Below are 20,589 nucleotides of genomic sequence, written 5' to 3' on the forward strand. Positions count from 1 at the left end.
GATTGCAAAAGTTGAAACAAAGATGAAGGATCAATAGTTGGAAAATATATCCTTAGTTACAGAAATGATGCTGGACATCACATGATAGAATTTTGTAAGACCAATGCTAATACCTTTTTTAAACAACATAAAAGGTGATTGTGCACATGGACTTCACCAGATGGTGCACACAGAAATCAAACTGACTACATCTGTGTAAAGAGATGGTAGAACAGCTCCATATCATCAGCCAAAACAAGGCCAGACTACCCAAAATGGGGGGCTACAAAGGCAACAAGTGACTGGCTTACAAGCTTTCAAGAGGGAGCCTAGATCCAATGGTGCAGAGGAAGGTAGAATCTCCACTGAGTAGTATCCAATCTGTCTGGGCGGGGCTGATGAACGGAGATGGGGATAGCACTCATGTAGCACAATAGTGAATAATTGCTATCAGGACTGAGTATGAGGGTTGGAAATGTAAAGGTGGACGTTTTGTAGCAAAAGGAGGGGAGTAGTTGACTTTGCAGTCCAGGAGCGGAGGTCCCTGGGACCATCAAGGGAGAAGAGCGGAATGCGGGACCCTACCCAGTGAAGCAGTGACACCAGAGATGGAGGCAGAGACGGTGACGTGGAGAGATGGAGTGGCTGGGGGACTTTAGACCCAGAGAAGGAGAAGGGCTGTGTGCTGACGTCCATGGGGCAGGCTTTCAGGGTGTACCCTTTGGTTGGTTGATGATACATGGAGGGGATTGTAACCATGGCAATGAAACGAAATACGATAGGATGAATGAAAAGCTAATGTTCTCCCCATGTAAACTATCACATAATTTACAATCAAACATTTAAAAAACAACAAAAACAAGGCCAGAGGCACACTGTGGCATACACCATCAATTGCTCATATGCAAGTTCAGGCTGAAACTGAAGAAAATTAAAACAAGTCTACAAGATCCAAATTTGACCTTGAACATATTCCACCTGAATTTAGAGACCATCTCACTAACAAATCTGAAGCATTAGACACTGAAGACCAAAACCCAGAAGAGTTGTGAGATAACATCAAGAACATCATACAGGAAGAAAGCAAAAGGTCATTAAGAAGACAAGAAAAAAGAATAAGACCAAAATGGATGTCAGAAGAGACTCTGAAACTTGCTCTTCAGCATAGAGATGTTAAAGCAAATGAAAGAAATAAGGTAAAAGAGCTGGGTAGACAGTTTCAAAGGTCAGCTTGAGAATGCAGACTCAAATATTATAATGAAATGAGCAAAGACCTGGAGTTAGAAAATCAAAAGGAAAAAACATGCTCAGCATTTCGCAAGCTGAAGGAACTGAAATAAAAATCCAAGACTCACTTGTAATATTGAAGGATTCTATGAACAAATAGAGAATGATTCAAAAGAAGATGGAAGGAATATCCAGCGTTACTGTAACCCCCCCCCCAATAAAAAAAGTGGTTGACGTTCAGCCTTTACAAGAGACAGCATGTTAACAAGCACCAATGATACTGAAGGAAGAAGTCCAAGGTGCACTGAAGGCATTGGCAAAGAACAAGGCACCCAGAATTTATGGAATATAAATAGAAATCTTTCAACACACTGATGCAGCACTGGAAGCGTTGCTTATCTTTGCCATGAAATTTAGTAGACAACTACCTGGCTAACTGACTGGAAGAGATCCATATCCATGCCTATTTCAAAGAGAGGTGAACCAGTGGAATGCGGAAATCATCAGACAATTTCATCAATATCACATTCAAGTAAAATGTTGCTAAAGATAATACAGAAATGACTGCACGCATTCAAGCTGGATTCAGAAGAGGACACAAAACAAGCGATATTGCTGATGTCAGATGAATCTTGGCTGAAAGCAGAGTATACCAGAAAAACTTTTTACCTGTGTTTTATTGACTATGCAGAGGCTTTTGATTGTGTGGATCGTGACAAGCTATGGACAACATTGCAGAGCCATGAGTATTCTGCTTATGAGGAAACTGTATATTGATCAAGAGGCAGTTGTTCAAACAGAATAAGTGAACACTAAATGGTTTAAAATTAGGAAAGACGTGTGCCAGGGTTGTATTCTTTCACCATACTTATTCAATCTGTATACTGAGCAAATAATCTGAAAAACTGGATTATATGAAGACAAACGTGATATCGGGATTAGAAAAAAAAACTCATTAACAACCTGTAATATGCAGATGATACAACTTTGCTTGCTGAAAACAAAAAATACTTAAATACTTACTGATGAAGATCAAAGACCACAGCTTTCGGTATGGGTTGTACCTCAATGTAAAGGAAACAAAAATTCTCACCACTAGACCAATAAACAACATCCATATAAATGGAGAAAAGATTAAACTTGTTAAAGACTTAATTTTGTTCAGATCAATCATTATTAACATTCATGGAAGCAGAAGTCAAGAAATTAAACAACACATTGCATTAGGCAAATAAATGTGCTGCACAAGACCTCTTGAAAGTGTTGACGAGCAAAGATGTCAGTTTGAGGACTAAGGTGTGCCTGACCCAAACTGTGGTATTTCTAGTAACTGCATATTCATGTGAAAGTTGGACAGTGAATGAGGAAGACCATGGAAGAATGATGCATATGAGTTGTGGTGTTGGAGGAGAATGTTGAAAGTACCATGGACTGCCAAAATAACAAACAAATCTGTGTCAGCTGAGTTGTGCATTTAATTAATTTGCATTCTGAGGTAAGGGATGCCCAATCCTCTCTCCTGCTAGCCGAGGAGGTAGTTTGCGGACTGGACACCCAGGTTCATGCCAGTTTCTGCCTGTCTACTGTAGATTTCAAATTTTTTAGACCCTTGAGTTATTCATACATGTTAGGTCATTTTTAATATGCCTATGGAGTCCTAGTGTGCTGCTGGGTAGGATAAGCACTGGACTACTAACTGTAAAGTCAACAGTTTAAATCCACCATGCACTCCTCAGAACCCCTCTACAGGGTTGCTATGAGTCTAAACAGACTCTATGGCACTTAACAACAGCAACGACATGCTTCATTAAGGGACCCTCATGATGCTATAGGTTGAGCACTTGACGCTAACCACAAGGTCGGAAGTTCAAACCTACCAGCCACTATTCTGGAGTAAGGGAAGACTTTCTGCTCCCATAAAGCTGTACAGCCTTGGAAACCCTATACAGGGCTGCTAAGAGTCAAAACTGATTCAATGGCAGTGGATTGGGATTCCCCCCTCCCTTGGGGGTGGGGGGGGCCTTGGTATTAAAAGAACCCTGGTGGTGCCATGATTAAGTGCTCAACTGCTAAGCAAAAGGTCAGTAGTTTGAAGCTACCTACCACTCACTATGCAGGTAAAAGATGTGGCAGCTGCTTCCATACAGATTACTGCCTTGGAAACTCTGGGGTGCGGCTCTCCTCCATCCTGTGTTGTTGTGTATGTGCTGTTGAGATGGTTCTAACTCTCAGCATCCCTGGAGAGAATGTCTTAAGGATCAGCTAATAGATTTGAACTGCTGACCTTGTAGTTTCAGTCCAGTGCCCGTCCTACAGTGCCACGCAAGGAGTCCAGTTGGTCCTCTAGCATTGTTTTAAGTCTGAATTGACTGAAGAGCAGCGGGTTTGTTTGTTTGTTTCATTTTCTTTTTATACTTCATTAGGAAAAAAAAAGAAGAAAGTTTCTATTTAATTAGGTTTTCCCTCCCGCCCTTCCTTCCTTTCTTGTTTTTTTTGTTGTTGTTTTCATTTTCCTTTTTAGTCATTAGATCAGTAGTTAACTCTCAATTCCTTGTTATTATTCTCTCTTTGAAGAGCTCTGGTGGAGTCCTGGTGTGGTGCTGTGGGTTAAGGGCCCTGTACTGCAAGGTCGGTTGTGGTTCAAGCTCACCAGCCACTATGCAGTGTCGCTGTGCATGGGAATCAACTCAATGGCACTTAACAACAACAAGGAGCTTTTGGTAGTGTACTGGGTTACACAGTGGGCTGCTAACTACAAGGTCAGCAGTTCAAATCTACCAACCACTCCTCAGAGGAAAGATGAGGCTTTCTGCTCCTGTAAAGATATATGGCTTTGGAAACCCTATACAGGGTCACTGTGAGTGGAACCGACTCCACGACTTGTAACCACATCATCACCATTCTCTCTCTGGCCCTCAGATTCCTCATTTATAAACTGTGAGGATAATAAATGGGACAATTTGTGTGGAAGAGTTAAACATAGATAATTTATCGTTTATATTTAAAGAATCAGTCTTTTGAATGGGGATTGAACTTGCCTGGGAGTCAGGAGGCATGGACTCTGCTGTTCACTGTAACATTCTGGGCAAGGTGTTCTGACTTCTGGGTCAGTTTCCTCTTTTGGTAACTTTGGAGAGTTCAACACTGTATGCAAGTATATGTTTCAGCTTCAGTACAAACAAGACCCTACTGACATAGATGACTTCTAGAACTCAATGTTGCTACCTTTACCTGTCATCATTAATTCAGCATACATTTACTGAAGCTTCAAGATACTGTGTTTAGGGTTTACTTACACACACAGACACACACACACTTTACTGTATCAGCTCTTCTTTAATCCCATTTTCGACCTTTATTTGAATTTTTATTGATTTGATTTCTATAAGAATAGTACTAGAGGACATCCTTGAAGAATATTTGAAATATGTGGCTAATTCTGTCTGTGACTAATTTTTATTCAGAAGAAGGCTGACCTTATGCTGTCTGTACTTAAGAAAATGTCACATTTAAAGTAAATAAAGCAAAACCTTGAATTTTTAGTGAGTCTTTTTGTTACTTCTCCCACAGTTGAGATCACCTGAGTTTTTATTAGATTGTCTAAATACAATTTTTAGATTTCTGGAAATGTGTGGTACTAACAGAAGAGGATGTTGAGTCACAGGATTTAATCTTTCACCTTTGCAATTGTTCTCATAACTTCATGCCCTTTAGAGCATGATGTTGAGGCCATTCAGCTATTCAGTCTCTTCCTGCAACAAAAATAAATAAAATAAAGGTAGCTAGGCTGGGGGCGGGGGAACGTGAAGACTATGATACAGCTATGAAAGTTGAGAATAATAGAAAGAGTAGGGAGGGGCCTCACTCTTATTTTGGTGATGGGAAAGGCAGGACTGAATGTGAATGACGTGTGCGCAACTTGACCACAGTACATGAGGGCACTAAGAACTGGAGTGGCGCTGTAGGCTAACCGCAAGCTCGACGATTCAAACCCATCAGCCGCTCCTCAGAAACCCCATACAGGGTCGCTAGGAGTCAGAATCAACTTGATAGCACTTAGAGCAACAAGATGAGTCTCTTCATTCATTGCTAACACGAGGTGGCCTGTGTGTAAAAAGGACTTGAATGCTTTTGAGTATAAAGGTTGATAAGGGAAAATACAGGAAATAAAAGTGAATCTCTCTTATCAACAAATTTTATTCCAAAAGAATACAGTAATAGAGATTCTCAAAAATAATAATATAAAAGTAAATATCCAAAAAATCATTATTAAATATTGGGATCCATTGAATTCCCCCCCCCACACACACACACAGGATGCCAAGATTCTATGGGATTGTGGTAGTACATGACCTTCAACCACGACTTTTACATATTAACTACAAAAGTTTAAAAAAAAGGTTAATTTTTTCTGGAAGGAAAATAGGCAGGATTTTTTTAATGAGATTAAATTCAAAAGAAAAATATTATGCTGTAAATAAAATGCAGTACTTTTAATGTATTAATTTATAATTTGTAAAGCTTTTTAATGTCTGAATTAAATTATTTTAAGAGTAAAGACAAAGGTATTTACATTATGTCTAGTATACACAGCCTTGTAACAACTTTATGGCTTAAAATTATTCAGATACTTAATATTATATATTTATTTTGATATCCAAAAATTAAAACTATAATATTTAAAACTATTAATATAATTTAACAAGGCAAAATAGTTGGAAATAAGTTGATATCACAGTTCAATTTCCCTTTACTTGTGTTTTAACAAATACATTGTAACCATGTGATCATGACAAGAATTGTGGTTGTTTAGTACTGTTGCGTCAGTTCTGACTCATAGCAGCCTGGTATAGGGTTTCCAACACACACACACACCTCACACCACACACCACACAAGCCAAGAGAATGCAGCGTGAGACAACTCAGGTGTAATTCGTTATTGCATATTAGCCTAGCTCCTTAATTGAATTTATCTTCCACCTGCTAATATTACTGCACAGAAGCAGTAACCGTGGCATAGTTCCTCTTTTTCACCTCTAGGTGACTTGCCTACATATTGTTGCTGTTGTTGTTGTTAAGTGCCAGATCTCAGAGTTGGTTCTGACTCATAGCGACCCTATATAGGATTCCCAAGGTGGGTTGAACTGCCAGCTGATCCTACAGTGTTGATCCTACAGTGCCATACCAGGACTCCTGGGTATTGTTATTAAATGCCATTGAGTCAGTTCCGACTCATAGCGACCGGAGCAGCTGGTGAGCTTGAACCACTGACCTTGCAGTTCAAACGACTTTGCTGTCCAGTGCATTAACCCACAGTGCCACACCAGGACTCTGCCTTATGTATTGTTGTTGTTGTTAAGTGCCGTTGAGTCGGTTCTGACCCATAGAGACCCTGTACAGGGTTTCCGAGGCTGTAAATCTTTACGGGAGCAGAAAGCCTCATCTTTCTCCCGCGGAGCGGCTGGTAGTTTCGAACTGCTGACTTTGCGGTTTGCAGCCTGATTCATAACCACTATGCTACCAGAGCTCCTTGCCTTATGTATTAGGGAGTGTTCATTTGTGACAAACCAGGTCCCTCTACTGTCCATCTGGAGTGACTGCAGTAGATGTGAAATTCCTCACAACAGTTTGCAGTTTTTGGTGGCTGTTCTAGGGTTGTGTCATGATGATTCTATATTTTTAGAGGAAACTGCTACACCCTCAATATATGTAGAACAGAAGGATGTGAGCACTTAATTGCAGCTGTCGTCATTGGGAAGTGTGGTGGCAAGTTTATGAAAACACTTCTCACTTCATTGATTGGGACAAAAGCTATTTCAGCAAGAGACTTCAGGGTCATTTTTATGTTCTTATTACTTTCATATTCAGTATTCAAGCCAAAGTTATTGATTTTCCTAATGAGACTCTAACATAGATGAAAATAATATCCTTTGATCTCAGTGTTTGGGAAGGCAATCCTCACTGCACCCTACAAGCCTTCTCAAAACCAACTAAAGCCTTTGGATTTGTAATCAATAGCTTCATTATTTTGAACATTCTATTGTAGATGTTCATGTTCTTTTGTTGTAGTAAACTGTAAATACATGGCAGATATGAATTACCCACCTTGGCACGTCGCCTGTACAGCTGTCTTTAGGTGCCATTTACTCACTTCTGAGTCTTATCGATCCTATGTACAACAGAACAAAACATCACACAGTTCTGCACCATCCCCACAGTTGTTACTAATTTGAGGCCTATTGTTGCTGCTGCTGTATGAATCCATCTTGTCGGGGGTCTTCCATTTTTTCATTGACCCTCCACTTTACCAAGCATAATGTCCTTCTCCAGGGACTGGTCCTTCCTAACAACATGTCCAAAGTATGAGACCTGAAGTCTTGCCATCCACACTTCTAGGAAGCAGCACTCTGGCTGTACTTCTTCCAGGACAAATTTCTTTGTTCTTCTGGCAGTTCATGGTACTTTCAGTATTCTTCACAAACACCTTAATTCAAACACATCAATTCTTCCATAGTCTTCCTTACTCACTGCCCAACTTTCCCATGCATATGAGGCACCTGGAAAAGCCCTGATTTAGGGGAGGCACACTTTAGTCCTGCAGCAGACATCTTGGCACTTTAATACTTTAAAGAGGTCTTTGATTTCTTAACCGCTGCTTCCATCAGTGTTGATAATGGAGCCGAACGAAATGAAGTCTGTGACAGCTTCAATCTTTTCTCCATTTATCATGACGTTATTTATCGGTCCAGTTGTGAGGATTTTTGTTTCCTTTACACTGAGGTGCAATCCACACTGAAGGCTACATCGTTGATCTTCTTCAGGTAGTATTTTAAGTCGTCTTCGCTTTCAACAAGCAAGGTTGTATCATTGGCATATAACAGGTTGTTAATGAGCCTTCCTCCAATCCTGATGCCATGTTCGTCTTCATATAATCCGTTTTCTCAGATTATTTACTTAACATACAGATTGACTAAGTATCATGAAAGAATACAACCTGGGTGCACACCTTTCCTGATTTTAAACCATTCAGTATTCCCTTGTTCTGTTGGAATGACTATTTCTTGGTCTATGTACAGATTCCTCATGAACACAATTAACTGTCTGGAATACCCATTCTCGTAATGTTATCCATAGTTTGTTATAGTCCACACAGTTGAATGCTTTTGCATCGTCAATAAAGGACAAGTAAACATCTTTCTAGTATTCTCTGCTTTCAGCCAAGATTCATGTGACTTTAGCAATATTATCCCCTGTTCCACGTCCTCTACTGAAGCCAGCTTGGATTTCTGGGGCAGCTCCCTGTTGAAGTACTGCTGCAATCATTTTTGAATTATCATCAGCAGAGTTTTACTTCCATATGATATTAAGGATATTCGCTGATTTCCCCATTCCCTTGGGTCTCCTTTCTTTAGAATGGACACAAATATGGATCTCTTAATATCAGTTGGCCAGGTAGCTATCTTCCAAATTTCTTGGCAAAGATGAGTGAGTGCCTCCAGTACTGCCTAGTTTGTTGAAACATTTCAGTGTGTATTCAGTCAATTCCTGGAACCTTGTTTTTTGCCAATGCCTTCAATGTAAGTTGAACTTCTTCCTTCAGTATCATTGGTTTTGATCAAGTGCTGCCTCTTGAGATGGTTGAGCATTAACATCTGTTGGGTTTTTTGTTTTGTTTTGTTTGGTGGGGGGGTTGTTTTTTGTTTTTTTTCAGTTGTTGTTTTTTTTTTTCAGGTTTTATTGTGAACTAAGTGATAGTTTACATGGGAGAACATTGGCTTTACACCATCATTTCATTGCAATGATTACAGTCTCCTCTGTGCGCCATCATTCAACAGCATTTGCTTCCATTCCCTCTAGTTTTCTTTCTTCACCTATTGTTTTTTAAACAGCGACTGTGCACTCCTTCAAACTTCTTTTGATGCTTCCTGCATCCTTCAGTATATTGGCCTTAGAATTCAATATTGCAATCCAAGACTTGGATTTTTTCTTTATTCTTTCAGCTTGAGAAATGCTGAGCATGTTCTTCCCTTTTGGTTTTCTAACTCCAGGTCTTTGCACATTTCATTATAAGGCCAATATGTCATTATTTAACACTGACAGCACATTTTCTATCACTTTGTGAGCAGCGGCACTTACTGCTCTCCAGTCTTGCCCCATGGCACTGTTTGCTGCTGCTTTTGGAGGGCAGGAGTCATGCTAGTGTTCTGTTGGTTCTTGAATAGCATTGCCATTTTTGTTTCTATAATTGAGCAGCACTTTATAGAGAGATTCTGTCTGCATCTCCAAGTCACCACCCCATTGCTAGTGTGAAACACAAGATAGTCAAACCCCAAGTAAATCATAACCTTGTTGTTCCTCTGCCTTCTTGCAAACTTCATTGCTTGCACTATGAAAAAATATATAAAACTATAAGCCCTGATGTGCCACTGTAGAATAAGCATTGGACCACAAGGTCAGCAATTCAAAACCACTCTATACGGGGAAACACTATACAGGGTCGCTATGAGTCCGAACCAACTCGACAAGACTTAACAACAACATGATACCTTCTCTAATAAGGTACACTTAAAAGAAAAATTATGTAAATAGTTGTTATTAAAAGGAAAGCTACCTATGGAAATGTTTTACATGGATGTAGCTAACCATTTTGTCAGGAAATTGTTTGCGCCACTGCTACTGGCCTCCCCTAAAGACCTAACTACTCGTCATCGGAGCACGCATGTGAGTGCCACACAGTACCTTGCGCCAATACATAATCCATCGTCGTTAAAGTGCCATCGAGTCAATTCCAACTCATAGCAACACTGTAGGGTTTCCACGCAGCAGCTGGTGGGTTTGAACCTTTTGGCTAGTAGTTCAGTGCTTATCCTACAGTGCCACATAATTTAGAGCTATAATAATGTGAATGCAAACATTTTCCCATTGTGCTTTTTTATTCTCTGTGAGTTGTTTTCCTGTGTGCATTTATACCAGTGGGGTTTTTCCATGTGCAGTTTTTGTGTGGGGTTTGTTCATGTGCATGGATTCATAGAACCACCCACATGAACCAAGGCCCCATCTATCCTGAGACCAGAAAAAGTAGATGGTACACAGTATCACTCCCAGCCATTCTGACCAGGGATACAATAGATAGCCCTGGAACAAATGGGAACAAATGTCAAACAAAAATCAAATTCTTACAAAATGCCAGAATTCCTGGACCAGTAAAGACTGGAGAAACTTTGAGACTTGTGCACTGAGCTACCCTGTAAACTTGGAACTAAACCCAAACCTCATGGAGGTCACCTTTCAGTTAAATAACAGACTGGCTCATAAAGTAATATCACCCATGAATACCTTACTGCACTTCAGGATAATGCGCTGGGCCGCAAGGTCCATTTTAGCCACAAGGTCTGTGGCTCAAACCCCCCAGCCCCTCGTTGGAAGCCCTATACAGGGTCACTATGTGTTAGAACCAACTCTACGGCACTTGGCAACAACAACAACATATGCAGCCTAGCAGCAGTATTTTCCTTACGAGCTGCTGTATCCTCATCTGTAGCATTTAAACATCCAAGAATATAATGATACACATAGGCATTAAAATTACTACAGTTTATGATTCCGCTTTGTTCTTACTAAGAGACTCCAGAATACCAACTCTTGATTGAAGGGGTGATTTCTTTGTTGAATGCACCCCCTTTCTTTCAGACCTCTTAAGCCATGAAAATGCAGCAACGCTGAATGATGTCAAGACGCTGGTCCAACAGCTGTACACGACACTGTGCATTGAGCAGCACCAGCTAAACAAGGAGCGGGAGCTCATCGAGCGGTTAGAGGATCTTAAAGAGCAGCTGGCTCCCCTGGAAAAGGTGAGACTTCAAACCAGCTTCTCTCCAGCTATATTTTCTCTAGACCATACATGCTTCCTTTTGTTCCTTCAACGTTTATGTAACTGAGGTGTCATTTAAAACCCCCTCTAGTTTATGAAACCAAGCCATGAAAAAGTTCCGTTAAAAACTAATGAAGGATTTTTAAAGGAACAATTTGAAGCTTGATAATAGGGTTTTAAGGTCTAACTGCACTATCCTTGACCACATTTACTACTTTCCAAACAAAGTCTGGAATAACTGCTAATCAGGAAAGGTTCTGAGGATGGTGGGAAATGATTTTTGCCAGGTTAAGAATAAATATTGGGCTAGTATGCAACTATTTTAAATGATAATATGGCTCTAACAGATCCATCATATATTCTTAAAAGCACATTATACAGCTGTACATATTGTGGTCTAGTTTTAAGTGTTATGTATATATCTGTGCATACATAAGAGGAATATCTTTTTAAAGGCTAACAGAGTAGGAGGATTATGACTGATATGTGAAAAAAAATTAGAAAAGTTTTTCACAGTAAACATGTATCATCCTCACTATGTTATTATGTTTATACAATTGTCTCCATTTTTATAAATTAGATTTTGTATCAGAGATTAAGGTAGGATACATATATTCTTAAAAGTGTACTTTCCTGATTTCTTTAAAAACACTTATAATTAAAACTGATATTTTGTTGTATTGGTATATAATCATTCTAATTCAATTTAAGACCATTAAAATGTGATCACTGAAATCTGAGGAATTGTCATAAAAGGGGAAGAGATTTAAGTTTGTACTTCCAAAACGTGAAGCATTTTTTTAATGTAACAGCCATAACAAAATACCGTTTATCATTATTGAGTATTTACTGGGTTCCCGGAATTGTGCAAAGTACTTTTTCTTAAATAGCCTTGGTGGCACAGTAGTTAAGCGCTCAGCTACTAACCAATAGGTCAGCAGTTCGAACCCACCAGCCACTCACAAACGAATGATCTGACAGTTGGCTTCCTTGGAAACTGCAAGGAGGTGGTTCTACCCTGTCCTCTAGGGTTGTTCTCAATCAGAACCAACTCGAAAGCAACAGAGAAGGGGGCTAGTATTCATGAGATTTTTACTTAAATCCCAAAGCAACCCTATTCTGCCTCCTACTATGCCCTTTGAATATACACTGAAAATAAACTCAATCTTGCAGCTACCGTGAGATAGCGTTAGAATTTCTCTCCTATGGTTGGATAAAGAGCTGGTGAAACTAACTTATTCACTCCCATATTCTCGGTTTTTTCTAGGGTGAAACATAAAATACCAATGCCCTAAAAAAAATCGTTACTCCTATAAAATATTTTGTTCAGTGAAAACTAGAAATAAACTATTTAGGAAGACAAGCTGTGCTTACCAGCTTTGGGACTAACCTGTGTGTTGATAGCCATCCCTGTTCTTTAATGAATACAGGAACTTAAATAAGAGCTTTAAATTGATTCTGTATCAAAATGCTCTATTACCGATCATGTATGACCCACAGGTACGAATGGAAATCAGCCGAAAAGCTGAGAAGAGAACCACTTTGGTGCTATGGGGTGGACTTGCCTACATGGCCACACAGTTTGGCATTTTGGCCCGGCTTACATGGTGGGAATACTCCTGGGACATCATGGAGCCTGTCACCTACTTCATTACTTACGGAAGTGCCATGGCCATGTATGCGTATTTTGTAATGACCCGCCAGGTAAGAAATCTCTCCAAGTAACTCTTTATAAGATAGTAATGATGTTTCAGTTATCAAAGTAGTTCTCTTTTCTCTCATCGTCTTGCTAATTAAATATTCCTTTAGCTTTTGTGTTTGTATGCACACATGCATGTATTACAATTACACAGCAGGCATGTTTCCAGGTGTTAGATATAGAGAGATGAATCTAAGGCATGGCTTCTACCCCTGTGGAGCTCACGGACTATTAGAGAGCTATGGTAGTGGTGTGCCGTGGAGTCAGTTCCAACTCATAGTGACCCTGTAGAGAATTTTCCAAGCTGTAAATCTTTACAGGAGCACAAGGCCTCATCTTTTTCCTGCAGAACGGCTGGTAGTTTCAAACTGCTGACTGTGAGATTATCAGCCCAACGCATAACCATTACACTACCAGAGAGAGCTATATAAACCAGTTGTTGTTGTTGTTGTTAAGTGCCATCGAGTCGGGTCCGACCCATAGCGACCCTGTACAGGGTTTCCGAGGGTGTAAATCTTTACGGGAGTAGAAAGCCTCATCTTTCTCCCGCGGAGCGGCTGGTAGTTTCGAACTGCTGACCCTAAGGTTCGCAGCCCGATTCGTAACCACTACGCTACCAGAGCTCCTATATAAACCAGTAAGTTCAGAAAAATAAACTGTAGTAAGGTATAGGATTACAGAACAAAGGAGAACGTGATTAGCTATGGTGGGGGGTAGGGTGGTGGTTGTGATGTGCCGTGGAGTCGAGTCCTACTCATAGCGACCCTGCATAAGGATTCTGAGGCTGTAAATCTTTACGGGAGCAGAAAGCCTCATCTTTCTCCCGTGGAACAGCTGGTAGTTTCAAACTGCTGACCTTAAGGTTCGCAGCCAGAGTTCCTTGATTAACTGCAGCAGAGATTAAATGGGCTCAGCTTGTTATGTAATTAGCAGTCTTAGGAGAAAGTTCCATACTTTTTAGGTTTATTGAATTCTTAGAATAGTAGAATTGTTGTGTGGTGCTGGGGGTTAATGCACTGGACTGCAAAGTCTCTTTGAACCGCAAGGTCGGCAGTTCAAGCTTACCAGAAGCTGCCCAGAAACCCTATACAGGGTCACTATGGGTCGGAATCTACTCAGTGGCACTTAACAACAACAAAAGCAATCAAGTCATTGTAGGATAAGCACTCGACCACAAGGTCGGTTTGAACCACAAGGTCAACAGTTCAAACTCACCAGTCATTCCTCAGAAATCCTAAAAAGGGTCTCTATGAGTTGGAACCAACTCAATGCTACTTAACAACAAGCAAGTAGTTATACTAAATTGTCCCAAAACCCAAACTCATTGCTATGAAGTCTGGAGCTGTGACACATTTAATAATGTTGTTGCTGTTATATGCCGTAGAGTTGATGCCGACTCACAGTGACTCTACATAGGGATTCCAAGGACTGACTGGTAGGTTTGAACCACTGATCTTGTGGTTAGAAATCCAGTGTTTATGCTACAGCGCCACACCAGGACCCCCTCCCTGGTATTTGGAAAACTATAATCCATTAAGTAAATAGAAACATCTTGGAGAACATAATTTCTGCTTATTTTAGAAATGTCTCTGTGAACTAAAGATTACCTTGGACTCAGTGCCAGTACTTTTCCTCATCATATGAGGGATCTTTGAAAACCTAATCGGTGCTAGTAGTTAAATCTCGACTTCTGTGATTCCCAAACATTTTTGCTGCCCCCAAGTGACAGGTTTAAAGTAGCAGTTATAAATACTTCATTCCTTGTTTAAGTGCCTTTGAGTTGGTTGGGACTCATAGTAACCCTGTAAATCTTTGCTGGAGCAGAAAGCCTTATCTTTCTCCCACAGAGCGGCTAGTAGGCTCGAACCACTGAGCTTCTGGTTCACCACCCAGTGCTTATCCTACAAAAGCACTGTGCTCCCTAGGAATAGGAAAAACAGTGACAAAATTTAGAGAAAACTACATCATGTATTTTATTCTCTTAGCAGTATTCATAATTAGCTTCCATTGAGTAAAATGCCTATTCAGTAGCATTGAAATTCTCTAAACTGTTGTCAGCAATCTAAATATCTTCCTATAGAATATTAAGTTCCAACAAATTTTTAGAAGATGACAAGTTTCATGAAGTAATAAAATCAGGTGGAATATTAAATTTAACTGACCAGTATTTCAGTGGAACCTAAATGCCAACTTCTCTTATGGGGAAAATGAGCCTAGCAATAAGACGCACCAGTCTAGGGTCTTAAAAGCATGTGAGTCGCCATCTAAGGTTCTTTCCTTGTCCAGAGAACAGAGAGGGAGGACGACTGAAGATGCATTGAAACAATGAGTTCAGTGAACTAATGGACCACATGAATGTCAGTGTCCATGACCCTAAGACCACAACTAAATAGTGCCCGGATACCACTCAAAACTGTTCTCAAAGGGGTCATATTAGAAGGTCCTGGAGAGAGTGGGGAAATCTGTGGAAGAAAACTCAAAATTATAAAAAAGATCCGGCTTACTGATGGAAACCCAGAGGCTATGGCCTTCGTCACCCTTAAAATCTGAAAATGAAGTCTTCCCCCGCCCCACCCCCCCATGACTCCATTTTCAGCCAAACACTAGACAGGTCTTAAAGTGGAACAGCAGCAATAGTGGGGCACACACACCTTAGAATAATCAACCATTTGAGGTCAGACGCTCAGCATTTACCCATGGATAAGGTTCAGGAGGTTAGGAAAAAGGAAGGAATGGCAACAGGAAACACAGGGAGGAAGTGGGGTAAGTGGGGAGTGCAGTCAATGGCATGAAACAATATGTGTGTGAATTGCTGAGTGGAAAACAAAACGGATGTGCTCTATAAACCTTCACCCAATTCACATTTAAAAGTTTAAAAACTACAACAAAAGAATTGCCAGAGTTTCTTCAGCATGCATATGGACCACCCATCCAACAATCTAGCCCCCATGCATTTTCAACTGAAATAATGCTGCTGTCTTAGGCTGAGTTTTCTAGAGACGCAAAACCAGTGAAACGTATATATGCATATATACGTAAAAAGATATTTATATCAAGGAAATGACTCACAATTGTAAGAGTCCCAGGTCACCAGCAGAAGAAAGCAAGCTTTTCCTACAAGTCTGTTGTATTGGGAGCAAACCACACTCCCAAGGAAATATCCTTTCTGTTGATTGGCTACTCATAGCCAATCATCATAGAGTTAACTGTGCCTGTATTAGGTTTCATCACCATGAGGATCAAACCACTGCAAATGGCCTCCCAAGGGGGTTGAACTTGCTTCTTGGGGAATAAACACATCTTGGATATTACAATGGATTTTGATCCTACATAAACAGTATTATTAAAATTTGTGGGGAGCAAGTAGAGAATTCTGGTGTGGCGCTGCTGGTTAATGCGCTGGAACATAAGGTCAGTTTGAACCACAGGGTCAGCGTTTCAAGCTCACCAGCTGCTCCTCGGAAATGCTGTACAGGGTCGCTATGAGTTGGAACCAACTCAAAGACACTTAACAACAAGAAGGTAGAGAATCAGGAAAAAATTGTTTAAAATGCTCCTTAAGTCAAACCAAATCAGTCACGATTGAGTCAGTTCCAAGACCCCGTGTATATTGAAGTTGAATTGTGTTGTTGATGGGTTTTCAGGCTGTAACCTTTCAAAAGCTTATTGCCAGGCCCTTCAGGGAGCAGCTGGTGGGTTTGAACCACCGACCTTACAGTCAGCAATCCAGTGCCTATCCTACAGTGCCGCACCACAACTCCAGACTATATAACATCATTGTAGTTAAGTACCATCAAGTCAGTTCCAACTCATAGCAACCCTATATAGGGTTCCTGAGGCTTTAAATCATTGTGGAAGCAGAAAGTCTCATCTTTCTTCTGCCGAGCTGGTGGGCTCGAACCACAGACCTTGTGGTTCACAGTCTAGTGTTCACTGTCTGGAGCTACCACACTCCCAGACTATAGTATGCATGTTGTTTGTTATTAAGTGCCATCGAGTTGATTCTGACCCATAGCGACCCTGTACAGGGTTTCCAAGGAGCAGCTGGTGAATTTGAACCGCCAACCTTGCAGTTCAACTGGCTTTACAGTCTCGCACCTTAACCCACAGCGCCACACCAGGACTCCAGACTATATGTTGTTGTTGTTGTCAGGTGCCATCGAGTCGGAACCGACTCATAGCGACCCCATGCACAGCAGAGCGAAACAATGTCCGATCCTGGGCCAACCTCACTACCGCTGCCACACCTGAGTCCATCAATGATGCCACCTGGCTGATCCATCTCGTTGGGGGTCTTCCTCTTTTTCTCTGACCCTCCACCTTACTCAGCATGACATCCTTCTCCAACGATTGTTTCCTCCGGACAATATGTTCACAGTAGGAGAGACGAAGCTTAGCCATCCTGGCCTCCAAGGAGCACTCTGGCTGCACTTCTTCCAAAACAGATCTATTGGTTCTTTTGGCAGTCCATGGCACTTTCAGTATTCTCCTCCAACACCACAACTCAAAGACATCAATTCTTCTACGATCTTCCTTATATAGTACTATATAATACAGCTAAATAAATAGGTAACAACTCCACCCAACAGATGAATCTTAAAAACATAACACTGAGTCAAAGTAGCTAGAGACAAAATATATTGTATTCCATTTTTATAAATTAAAAACACAGGTAAAGTGAAACTGTGGCGCTTAGAGATGGGTACTTGAGTAGGAAATATGTAAAAATAGCATAAAAACTATGTGCAGGAGAGAAGTGTCTAAGCACTGATCTAATTCTGCTTTCCTGTCTAGTGCTGATTAGGGTGTTCCTTATGTGATGGACTCATTGTGATGGATGTTTTCATGTGTGTGTTCTTCCATATATAGTCCCCAAGAAAATTTTAAAAATAAATAAGCATTTAGCATAGCATATTAAAGACACTATGTCTTTATATGTGTGCTTATGTGTTGAATCTAACCAATAGTTAGTGAATGTTTATGTCGTATATATTGTATTGTTTATTGTTGTAGTGTTCCACCAAGCTGGTTCCAGCTCACAGCGACCCTGTATAGGGTTTCCTAGAGCAGGTGGTAGGTTTGAACTGCCAGCCTTGCACTTAGCAGGCTAATGCTTATCCTAATAATTCACTTTCTCCTTCATTTTTGTAGGAATATGTTTATCCAGAAGCCAGAGACAGACAATACTTACTATTTTTCCATAAAGGAGCCAAAAAGTCACGTTTTGACCTAGAGAAATATAATCAACTCAAGGATGCAATTGCTCAGGTAAGTTTTGCAAGAATAAAGATAAATCTTCTATAACTAAAGAATTATGTGCTTGTTGTTAGTGCATCAAGTCAGTTCCTACTCATAGTGATCCTGCATTGGGTTTCTGAACATTAATGAGGGGTCTGCACAATGTCTTGTCTAGAGGACACAACCTTGCAGTTAGAGGTCCAGTGTTTGTCTTCTTAGGCATTCTTATTGTGCATTTAACTGAGACGATCTTTCTAGCTCACAGCTCTGGTACCAGTTTTTCTCAGAATACAGTAACATCATTAGAAGCTTTATTAAGCAGTTTGTCTGACCTTTTGTTTCTATTTTAGGCAGAAATGGACCTTAAGAGACTGAGAGACCCATTACAAGTACATCTGCCCCTACGACAAATTGGCGACAAAGACTGATCTGCAGAGAGCCCTCGAATCCCGGCAGAAAGAGCACCTGTTTGTAACTCTTGCCTTTGTAATTAAAGCCTTGCAGGTGGAAGCTGGGAGGTATATGGGGGTGGAGAGTTTTTACCTTGAATTAAAAAAAAAAAAAAAAATCAAAAGGAACTTAGTGGGTAAAAGAATGCTAAAATCTGAGGATCAGGCATTGTGGAATATAAGTCTCAAAGGGCTTAGTGAATATTGTCTTAATCAAGCATCTGAATTTCTGGATGAAAATGATGCTGTTCTATAGTTGGGAGATTTGTAGAGAAAATGATGCTGGGGGTGTCTGTTTCTTGCACTTTCTTCGCAGGGTCAGCAAAACAATACCACACCAGCACCCCGGTCAGCTCTAATTTTTGTTATTTAACTTTTCTTATTTTTGACACGGGAGTAAATAAATATAACAGGAAAGCATATCCACAAGCTATGACAGGCTTTGAAAAGTTCATGGAAAAATTCCATTATCTTTTAATTCCATTTTTTCATGAACTTTTTGAAGCTCCTTCGTATGTGGGTAGCCAGCTCGTATCATTCGCAGTGATTTTAGACTGGACCCGGTCTCTGCGATTACCAGGAATCTCTCCCATCTGTGCCCCTTTGCTGACCACGTATGCCTGTTGATTACACTAATTTTATCCATGATAATTGGAACCAACTGATGACTGGTAATTGACACTTTGGATTATCCCTTAATACCTTCTTAAATGTCTATATAGCCCAGTGCTCTGGGTCAATATCTAGAAATCATTGGCAATACTGCATGAAGTTTTGTTTTGCTTTGTTTTTTACTAATTAATCTTTAAGAGGGGGGAATCCTTTCCCTCCTTTATTTACCTTTCCCGTTGATACCATCCCCCTGACCCTTCTAACTCTCAAATCAGAGGGGGAGTGTTCAGCCGAATTACCAAATCAGGAAGATGTGAGGTTTACAAATTGGCTAAAATCATGGCTCTGTAGCCATTTCAGAACCAGAATCATTTCATTGCTGTTAATCTGCTTTTGTGATAGCATTCCAGGCCACCCAGATGGCACTGCCTTGTCTGGAGACTTCCTTAATCCCAAAGGACACACACTTCCACCTTGTTTGTGAGCCCTGCCACCGCCACCACTTGTGTAGTTTTAAATCAAGTGTGTGGATCTCAAAGGGTGCGATTTCTCTTTATACAGGAATACATTTCTATGACTTACTCCGGCCTACCTTCTCCACCCTATTTTTTTCTTATCTTCAACTGAGAGAAGACTTAACTCTTTTACTCTTTCAAAATGTTTTCTACCATATTTCCAGATAACATCTGCATCTGAAGAGTCAAAGGGGTCTGTGTCTGGTATCCTGTTTTTAACTACAGTGGGGCAGGATGGAAGGACAGTGGGGCTTGCCAGACAAACTGCTTTCGCATGATTCATCCCTCCTTGGGGCAAGAGTTTCCTTTCTCTTTTTCTTCCACCTTTGGGATCAGTACGTGTGAAAAGAAACACTTTAAATGACAAAGCCAGAACCCGGGTGCCTTGCCAGAGGTTGAAGGGCAGCCAGGATTGCTGCTGCTGCTCCTGCCACCACACCTCCCGCGGCATAATGGAATGAAAGGGTGCATGGCTCCACCTCCTGCCCCAGCCCCCACCCCACTCAGCCAACTCCTCCCTCGGTTTTTGTTTTTTAAGTTGTATGAATTATTTTTAAACCATTTATCCTGTTTGTGCAGGGTTTTTAAGAAGAAACAGCACAGTGCAATGAGCTAATCCTTTCGGGGCCGTGTGGGAGGCCAGGGAGGGAGGGTGTGGAGAAAAGCCCTTTAAACAAATAGCAAAATACTGAACATGTGTAAAATCCTGTATCATTTATGAAATATGTATAAAAAGCAATGTACCTTCTGGAACAATAAATACTTATTCAATTTTTGAACAAAAGCATCTCATTCTTTAAAACTAACAAAAGATATTTTTCTGTGATTCAAAGTAGAAAGCTTTTTACTTCTAAGTTCATTTTCTATAAAAATACCACTATCAAATTAAGCTTGTGCCTAGAGCCGAGTTTTCAAATCAGGCATCTTATTCATTCTTCCTGAGCCTAAAATGATCAGGAGTTTCCCAGAGAACCAAGAGCTGAATGCCTCCGCTTGTGC

At 40.5% G+C, this 20,589-nt stretch overlaps 1 protein-coding gene across 2 annotated transcripts in view; it reads left to right on the top strand.

The window, feature by feature from the left end:
- MCU (mitochondrial calcium uniporter) overlaps window positions 1-18,442 on the top strand; it is a 240,822-nt gene extending 222,380 nt beyond the window's left edge. For both annotated transcript variants that reach the window (XM_006835879.1, XM_006835878.1), the window contains 4 exons: window positions 10,897-11,057; window positions 12,578-12,781; window positions 17,928-18,044; window positions 18,365-18,442. In XM_006835879.1, the coding sequence (XP_006835942.1) occupies window positions 10,897-11,057; window positions 12,578-12,781; window positions 17,928-18,044; window positions 18,365-18,442 (560 nt within the window). The remainder of the gene's footprint in view (window positions 1-10,896; window positions 11,058-12,577; window positions 12,782-17,927; window positions 18,045-18,364) is intronic.
- The last annotated feature ends 2,147 nt before the right edge of the window (window positions 18,443-20,589 follow it).

This window comes from Chrysochloris asiatica, unplaced genomic scaffold (assembly GCF_000296735.1).
Source record: "Chrysochloris asiatica unplaced genomic scaffold, ChrAsi1.0 scaffold00020, whole genome shotgun sequence".
Lineage (NCBI taxonomy): Eukaryota > Metazoa > Chordata > Mammalia > Afrosoricida > Chrysochloridae > Chrysochloris > Chrysochloris asiatica.